This window comes from Centropristis striata, chromosome 3, assembly GCF_030273125.1.
Source record: "Centropristis striata isolate RG_2023a ecotype Rhode Island chromosome 3, C.striata_1.0, whole genome shotgun sequence".
Classification (NCBI taxonomy): domain Eukaryota; kingdom Metazoa; phylum Chordata; class Actinopteri; order Perciformes; family Serranidae; genus Centropristis; species Centropristis striata.
The window spans coordinates 10,338,225-10,348,153 of NC_081519.1; the positions used below are offsets into that span (position 1 = coordinate 10,338,225).

The 9,929-nt window shown below is 38.8% G+C and overlaps 1 protein-coding gene across 2 annotated transcripts in view; it reads right to left on the bottom strand.

Moving 5' to 3' along the window:
* The window catches only part of LOC131968741 (low-density lipoprotein receptor-related protein 1-like), a 122,872-nt gene extending 121,061 nt beyond the window's left edge, over window positions 1-1,811 (bottom strand). For both annotated transcript variants that reach the window (XM_059329742.1, XM_059329741.1), the window contains exon 1: window positions 1,163-1,811. In XM_059329742.1, the coding sequence (XP_059185725.1) occupies window positions 1,163-1,259 (97 nt within the window). In that variant the 5' untranslated portion in view covers window positions 1,260-1,811. The remainder of the gene's footprint in view (window positions 1-1,162) is intronic.
* Between the last annotated feature and the right edge of the window lie 8,118 nt (window positions 1,812-9,929).

Below are 9,929 nucleotides of genomic sequence, written 5' to 3' on the forward strand. Positions count from 1 at the left end.
TGTTAAAGTCCTACCGGATTTAATGAAATGTCAAATTTAGAAGCCTGTGTATCTTTACAGCAACTCTTTACTGGAGACATTTTCTTGCAATAAAAGTGAAAATATTCATTCACGGGGCAGACATTCCTCAGATGAATGAGATGCATTATATATCTGAAAAACAAACAGTCACATTCCCTTTTCACCTGCAAAGAATTTAACAAATCTGTCTGCACTCAGTCCCCTTTGATAACGCCCTTTCCTTTCTAACCGAACAGAGGAGCGCATGAGTGGGACTGTGAGGCTTAATAGTTTCCAGAAGTTGTTCCAGATTGTGAAGGTGCGTGTTCGCAGGGTCATAAGGGGGGTGAGAGGGTTTGAACTGCTCATTATCTGCCTGCAGATCACAATATGACTGTTGGCATTCAGACAGGGGGGTCCTGACCTGGCCAGGTGATAAACTGAACAATCACACTGATACACAACAGTGACGCAGTGCCTGTTGATGGCAGGAAAACTAACTGGGGTTGTTACATATGAACTACAAAGATGAGAATATTGTTCTAATAACACATTAATCTCATCCAACAAGAGAGCAAAAGCACAGACACACATCAGAGTATTAGAAACGTTACAATTGAGGAATAGCAAGTCTGCTGTCATCCCATCAGCACACCACTGTGTAAGATCTGTTAAACGTGAACTGACTGAAGCCCAGACACATTTCCACACTACAGCTCTGCAGAAGGCTCCAAAAGATGACATTTTTAAAGCCCGATCATGTAATTGCCTCTCTGTCACTGAGGCAATAAAAAGTAATGCATCTGATTGCTGCTTCCCTTTTATTATCAAGCGCTTTAAGCAGGTACTGGGGCCTATATGCTCCAATTTCCATCACTGAATGTCAGTGTGAATGTATACAGCGGAGGGGCAGGAGGAAATGTGCGATCGCTGCTGCTGCTGTGACATTGCAATATTCACATGTGGCACCGGGAGACAGAAACAAAAGACCGCTTTAATTGTCTCGCCTCGGTTTCATCCCCTCCACGTTGCTTCACTCAACGGAGCAGTCATTCCCTTCAGGGTACAGACTACTCTCCTCGACACAATAAATCAGCATGCACACACTTGTATAGTGTTTTTGTAAGCATTTCATACTATCCTTTAGATCAGCTCTGCTTACCATCAATAGCCCTTGTCGGAGCGAATACTTCCAAACTGTGCAACAATCCCAAGAAAAGCAATCCTGTTGCCAACATGTTGGCCACGGTGCGCAACATTGTAGCCTATCTTGAAAGAATATTAGTCATCAATCGCCTCTTGGTCCTGTCAAGCTGGAGGTTGCAGACAGGCGACGACGTGTAAACCGTGCCCAGGCGATGATGCTCCTCACTGGAAATCCGCTTTGTGGGTGCGCAATGAAGCTGACAGGGATGCTGCTGTCTGCCCACTCGGAGAAGATTTTTTTTGCACACTGTCAAGGCTGAGAAGAAAAAAAAGAGCCGAGGCTTCTCCCAGCCCGGGGTTGCTTAGGGGCTCCTCGGATGCATGGACAGCCCTGCCACAAAGGCTAGCAGCAGGCTGAAGTGAGCATCAAGCTAGCCCTGGCTTGCAGTCGAGATGAAGGAGAGCTGGCGCCTCTAATCATGCAGTTGTCCGCCTTTTGTTCTCCCTGCCCCAGTGAAAGAAGCCACAGGAGGAAATAAAGTAGTGGATCAAATGTTCCTCTCCTCCCCACCACCTCTGCTGCTGCTGGCCGCAGATTGAGCCTGAAGCCTGGAGCTCAGTCAGTCAGCGGTCTGAGTGACGTCGCAGCAGCAGGAGCTCTGCTGGCCCTCCTCTCTCTCTCTCTCTCTCTCTCTCTCTCTCTCTCTCTCTCTCTCTCCCCCCCCCACCCTCCCCCCCCCCCCCCCCCCCCCTCTCTCTCTCTCTCTCCCTCTCCCCTCTCTCTCTCTCTCTCTCTCTCACACTCACTCCCCCCTCTCCCTCCCCTCTCTCTCTCGCCCTCTCCCTCTCCCTCTCTCTCTCCCTCTCTCTCTCTCCCTCTCTCTCTCTCTCTCTCTCTCTCTCTCTCTCCCTCTCTCTCTCTCTCTCTCTCTCACTCTCTCTCTCCCCTCTCTCTCTCTCTCGCTCTCTCTCTCTCTGTCTCCCACCCCCCTCAATTATTGGCACAGAAGTTAAAAAAAACAATATTGCCAAAGCAAGTACAATTTTTTCCAAATATTATATTTCCAAAGATTTGGACGACACAAAAACAGTAAAATATAAGAATCAATAAAACTAAATAGATACACACACACACAACACACACACATATATATATATATATATATATATATATATATGTGTGTGTGTGTGTGTGTATGTATGTATGTATGTATGTATGTATATGAGACAAGTCAAATAGTAAATAAAGACAACAACATATCAATGTGTGTGTGTGTGTGTGTGTGTTGTGTGTGTGTGTGTGTGTGTGTGTGTGTGTGTGTGTGTGAAAGAGAGATATGTGTGTGTGCTGTGTGTGTGTGTGTGTGTATTTATATGTATATACATATGTGTGTATACAGTACATACATATGTATATACATATACATACACACACACACACACACACACACACACACTACATACATTTACAAAACAAAGTGGATACATTTCATAACATATATATAGATAAAAATGTGAGACAAATCAATGACAAATATACAATTCATTAAGTAAATCAAGTAAATAAAGAGACAACGGACAATATACTATGACTGTGTCAGGTGTAATAGTGTAGTAGAGGAGTGTGTGTGTGTGTGTTCTGTGTGTTGTGCTGTGACAGGCACTCACATATCTTGCTGCTTCTGTGGCGCTGATACTATGGTCACCAAGAATATGCTGCATTTTAGTCTGATCAGAGAGGAAAGCAAAGTCTGAGGGGACTTTACATTTCATTCTAGTAAAGAACTTTGTTCTCTGGTCTTGGTATGTATCTCTAGGTATCTCTCTCTCTCTCTCTCTCTCTCTCTCTGTCTTGATCTCTCTCTCCCCCTCGCCCTCTCTCTCTCACTCTCTGTCCCTCTCTCCCCCCTCTCTCTGTCTGTCTCTCGCATGTCAGGATTCCTTCATGTATTTATCTTTCTCTCTTATTCATTGTCTGTTAATTTAACTTGCATGTTCTTTGCAACTCCTGTGTCATGCTAATTTTGATTGTGGTTATATGTATTATTGTCACTGAAACAACAACAGTATAAATAATAGAAATAAAAGCAACATAAGTTTGTTTGTATGGCAACTTTAATCAACAATGAAATGCAAAGTGCATTACAAACACATAGAAGTAACAGTAATTGCCATATATTTATTGTTTTCATCAAACTCATTCTATTTATTATTTCATTGTTATAGACTTTTATATGCATATATTCCATTCTGTGGTTGTCGTTTTTTCCACTTACCCAGGGAAAACACATGTTAATTGGCTGCTAGTTAACTCTGATGCAATTATAAATAAATAAAAAAGTATATATATATATTTAAAAAAAGGGCTCAGTTGTCTCTCCAGGTCCTCCGGGTCCTCCAGCTTCCTCCCATAGTCCAAAGACATGCATCTTAGGTTTAATTGGTGACTCTGAATTGTCCGTAGGAGTCAATGAGAGCATGCATGGTCTGTCTCTGTGTGTCTGCCCTGTGATGGTCTGGTGACCTGTCCAGGGTGGCCCAAACGTCAGCAGGGATTGGCTCCAGCCTGAGTTTGGATAAGCAATTAACGATAATGAATGAATGAATGAATGAATGAATGAATGAATGAATGAGTGAATGAATGAATGAATGAATAAAAGAAAAACAAGAACAAATTGACCTGAGAAAGGACTTATAGACATGTGCTGCCTCTATGACACATCTTTTCAGGTTAATGGAAGTCATAATGAGAAACACTATGGATTGTGTTTTTGGGGATGTAAAATATGATTTGTCAGCAATATCACAGAGGCAACTTATCCCCCATGATTCTTCTGGGCCAAAAGAACCTTCACACCCTCCTCAGCTTCTCCAACAACAACATGACAAAAAATCAGGGCTTTACTTCCTGTCTACCTGGCAGTAATGTTCTAATTTTATTTTTCATGGATTATCTTTCTATGCTGCTATGAAACAGTCTCAATTTAATACTGATGCCTCAATATGATCTACACAAGCAAACAAGACCACCAGCAATAATATTGACTATTTCTATATTGTTCTTCTTGATGCCTCAGATGATGATGAATTATCTTTATTTTTCTGCTACATCCTGTACATCTTGAAAATCAAATTTCACACAATTTATCACAATTAAAATCTGAAAAAAGAAATAGGCTGAAGCACATGACTTATTTTTGCCTATCCTATACCATCCAAGGAAAAACCCTGAATATCAGCAGTAGAAAGAAAACATACATTATAGTCTAATTCAATACCCTTGATTGTCTTACATATAAATCCATTAATCATTATTAATAATTCTTTTTTTTACAATTTAAAGTTCTTCTAAACCCCAACAGATAGCTACACAATTTCAACTAACTTTTTGTTCTCGCTTTGCATCTTTCAAATATAATCAACCTCTTAAATTTCCTTCCTAAATTTCTTCTCTCAATGTAAAAGATATTTTAATACAGGAAATAGATGCATAGCCTTGTTGCTATGCATCCTCAAAATAAGCTGTCTCATTCTTTCACTTCCTCTAGCCAGATAAAGATCAAGAAGTGCTCATGGAAACAATACAGTTTTTGTCCAAAGGGGCCGCCAAAATCAACACAAAAAAGTGTCTTGTAGTAGTTTTAAAAGCATGTCTAGTTAGTGCAAGACAGTTAGTCCAACATCCCATAACTCCCTCATCCTTCTTGGGAAAACCTGTAAATCCAAAAGTTTGTCCCTTAACCCTTTATCAGGCAAAGAACTATATTTGGTAACTTCAGTGGATATCAAAATGGGGTTGAGAAAAAAGTAGCAAATTTACTAGATTAAAGTGGCAAATCTACAAGAAAAAAAGTTGCAGATTTAAGAGATTTAAAGTGGTGAATCTGCGAGAAAAGTAGCTTTTTTTCCCCATTTCTTTCTTATAAATCTGTGACTTTTTTCCACGCAGATTTGCTACTTTAAATCTCTTAAATCTGCAACTTTTTTCTTGTAGATTTGCCACTTTAATCTAGTAAATTTGCAACTTTTTTCTCGAAATATTTTTATTTTTTATTTTGGATATCCGCTGAAGTTACCAAATATGGTTCTTCGCCTGATAAAGGGTTAACTATTCTGAAAGAACCACATAGAAAAATCTCCCAAAGGACATTTGATGCTTCACAAACTTCTCCACTCTGTCTTTTTAACGCTATTACTTCCACTGCAGCAATGCACTGTCAAGATTCCTGACAGGAGACTGCAGACACTTCACGGTCCTAATGATGTTATTAGGTTCACCATGACTTTTCACACTGGATGCCCTGCACAAACTGCTTGTTGCTGTAGGCTGCAGGTAAAGAAGCAGTAAGTGATGACATGAAATATACAGTAGTCAGTGTTTTACAATGAGTAAAACATGCAACATTACAGTTTAGCATATGGACATTCTTGGATGATTTGAGGGACACATATTTGCAAAAGTCCACATTTTATTTAATTAAAGAGCACCCTGGGGAGTAGAACCTATTCCACCAAAAGAAAAAATGCCCATACAGTCCCAGATCGTCTTAAGTGTCTCGGTGTATCAAAGTATAGTCTAAGAATGCTTTGATTAAATGAATGGCTTCGATTAAAGTTGTAAATACACAATCTAAGTGTACGTGGGGGTGTGAGAGTAAACCAGTGCTTGATCAGAGTATCACAGACTAAATTATGTCTTTCCGCATAAATTGTTTGTTTACACAAGGCCAAAGTGAGATCCTATTTCACTACAATATAAGATAAGGTACATAACAGCCCTTCTAACATGTAAACCTTGGCAAGCAGTTTGTAAGAAAGCACCATGGTCAAGCTGATTTTACTGGTTTAGAATACTTATCATAAACAGCACACATTTATCCAAATTTTATGTTGTTGTTGACATGTTATATAACAAGAATGTGCCATAATCATAAACAAGCCATCTGAAGGGGAGGACTGTTTAAATCATCCTGGAGATGGGGGAAGTGCTTTTATATGATGCCTATTGTATTATATTGTTTTTCAAACTCTCTGAATAGTTTGTCATGAGAGTAACAAGCCATTCAAGGCTCGAGTCCAAGTGAAGTCACAAGTTAATATTGACAAAGATGAGTGAATAGGCTTTTGAGATATTTCTCATGTCTGAAATATAAGAGTTTGTCTTGAATCCTCTTCATATAACTCAATGTGTGACTCCACGCCTTTGCTTGGTGTCATCTATCTGTGAATCTTAATTTTACATTTGCAGTACTAGTATAAAATAGATTGAGGAAAAAAAATGTCACAACCCATCAGATCTGAAAGAAACATGGTGACAGGTCTGGGCTTATTAGTCAGCGTGTTAATGAATAGGGATTCAAGTTAAATTATATTTAAATTTTTAATGTGTTCAAGAAAGCACAAGGGAAATTCATTTTAAAAATTCTTCACCTGGTGATCCTGCACAGACACCAACACATACATACAGAAACATTCTAATTATACAGATTCGACGTGTAGTTATATTATTTATTCATCTTTTTTATTATTTATACATCCATTTAGAGTGATTGTGTACTTTAAGAGTGACCTGTTTGAGAAATGCTTCACATCACTGACACCTAGTGGGTCTACACTGCCAGTATTACATTGCAAAGAACAATAGGTTCTTTGTGTGTAAAAAAAAAAAAAAGAAAGAAAGAAAAAGAAGAAGCTTTTATTTAACATAGCACCAAAGTGACTTTGGGTCTTCAGTGTTCTTTTCTGTTTCACAAGATTTGGGTTTTTCAGGGTGTTTCAGTAAAAATACAAAAGACAAAACTGAGTCAGAACATAATGAGTCGGGATCACAGACTTTATCCAGAAAAACACTTTACAGAGCCGTTTTGAGAAAGAGTGTTATTTCCACTTGTCATAATTAAGTAAATCTTCTCTTGGCTTAACTCTCTTCACTGCCATTATATATATCATGCTCCCACTGTGCAGGCAGCGAGAAGAGACATTTAATTTATCTGAGACGAGGCAGGAGCGGACAAGACGCTGCTTTATCAAACAAGCTTTGTTCTATGTTAATTCAATATGGATTGTAAGTTATTTCCCCAATCCACTCTTTACCCTTTCATGTTTTTATGTGTACTGTGGTGATTGGCAAGTCTTGAAATGCTTAATTTAGTACTGTTAGCATGGCTTACATAGCAACAGTCACACAACACTCATTCTTGAACAAATATTAAATGTTGAGCTCCAGTCCAAAAATGTCGTCATACCAAATGTTTTTACGCAATCCTGACTTAACTAAAAACAGACAGTCAGAGGAAGGAAAGGGAAAGACACAACTACAAAGACTTTCTTTAAAAAATGCACAAAAGATACACAGTAGTCATCTTCAACTTCATCAAACACAGACACAACCCAACGCACACACACCCAAACCACAGGCATGCACATGTTTGATGCAAGGAGGCATTTTACATAATTCTGTGATCAGTTTGCAGCAAGATGGCGCTGTTTTCCCAATTTCTATGCAACTTTTATGGAACAGCAAAATGTAGTCATTGCCTGACTTCAAAGTATTACAGTTTGATCCTGGTTTCACAACACTTCCACTGTTCAGTGAGAATTTCCTTATGCGACTTTCATTAGTGTTTTGGTGTTCAGTTTTCATCTTATTTGACAAAGTTCAGCCATGCTACACATCCTCTTTTGCATTTTGAGTGGGTAGTTGGGTCATATGGAGGAGGTGAGAGACATCACAACCAGTAAAAAAAAACCCCCACTGATAACGTCAGTAAAATAAGATAAAATACATCTGGATGAATTAAATTTAAACCATCGATGTCAGTGTCAAGTCAGTTTATATATATAGACCAATGTCACAAATCACAAGCATCAGTCCTCAGCATACGACACCTTCTGTTGTTCGACCATTGATTCGGATAATCCAAGAATGAGCAAATATAAATTGTGGGGTTCCCCAAGGGTGTGTCTTAGGGCCACTCTTTTCTTTTCTTTCTTCTTCTTCTTCTTCTTCTTATATATTATTGACTTGAGGGATGCCTTTTCAGTTCCTTGACCTTATTTTTATGCAATTGATTCCACTCTTTTCGTGTCTTATACGCAGCGGTGGAAGTCTTTTTTCAGTCAATTGTTGGGACTTTGAAAGGCACTAGTGATGAAGATAAAGCTAGAAGAGACTGTTGTTTAGCTTAGGACACAGTGAACTATTTAAAATTTACATTAGATAAACATTTATCAGGGGAGGCCCTGGCTCATGAATCCCTCACTAAAATCTGCCAAAAGACTAAATTGTTGGCAAGAAAATCAGGGTTGTTGGATCTGTCAGTGTGAAAGACGTTAGCCAGAGCACTACTGCAATGCCAGTTTAGCTGTGCTTTCAGTTCCTGCTTTAATGGTTCACCACAGTGCATCAAAAATAAACTCCAGACTTCAGAAAACAAGTTAATTTGGGTTATGTTATAGTCACCTCCAGGCCACACAGAGAGGGTGACTTAGTCTTGGCGTCTTGATGTCCAAAGTAAGTCCCTTTAATCATGTTTATGTTATTTTTATTTAGAAAGCGACACCTGTTTTGAGGAGTTACAAGTGGAAATTACTTCATATTGAGGAGTTACATGCAAAACAAATTGGGAACCACCATTTAAAGCGTTGCTTGATTGTCTAAAGACAAGGAACACACGCTGAACTATTACTGAGCAAAAGACTATTCCTGCTGTCCAGTGGAAAATATTGATCCATGTCCAACAGGCATGGAGTAATGTTTAACACAATCTACCAGCAGATGGAAGCATAACACAGATGACAGACATCCTGATGGAGAACCATCAAGCTCCACTACAAACATCACCTTCATTTTAATCTTATTTCCAAAGGTCAGAATTCATAAAAATATGTTTAGTGAAATAGCATATTTGATTTATGTAATTTTGAAAACAGCGCCTTTGCTTCACAAAATGTGTAAAGCAATGAAAGAGAAAAAGCAAAGCAATGGAAATGAAAAAATATAAATCTGTAAGACTATTAATGTTACGCATTATAAACCATGTTTTCTGTCACTGACAACATTTTACATTCATTTCTCATTCTAAGCCTGAAACCTCTTCACATTGAAATCTGATGATGTTAAATGGGACATATTATGCTTATTTCTCAGGTTCACACTTGTATTGTGGGTTTCTACTGGAACATGTTTACATGCTTTAATGTTCAAACCCATAATTAATTTTGTCACTGAATATCTGAATATACCTGTATTCATCCTCCTTCTTAAATTCTGCATTTAAGCGCCTGTCTCTTTAAGTCCTCCCTCAAAAAAACTCCAGTCTGCCCTGATGGTCAATGTTTCCTGCTCTTCCACAAGGAGGCAAAAAAGAGGAGAAGTCATGAGGTCAAATGGTGTCACATCATTAAGATACAACATATGTGCAGTGTTACTGAGGCTACGATGTTGGAGGGTTACAGCAAACTACTCAACTACTAAAATTATATTTATGCCACCTATTGAGCCTTTTGGCGAGTGTAGACCATATTTTTCTGTGCATGTATTGTACCCTAATGATATAATGCCATCGTTTTAGCCTGCTTGGTCTTCTGAATCAACGTACATTTGAGAATTAATACAACACAAGCAAAGATCAAGTCAAAAGTCAACACATGAGTAAGTGCCATGGGTTAACTTTGAGTCCATTTGGATGTAAGTGCTTTTAGGTAGTGCATATGGACACTGCAAATAGTGCTTTTTCCCCGTGTAGATTATGTGTGTTCAGTAAAGAGCTGGGTCTTTAGTC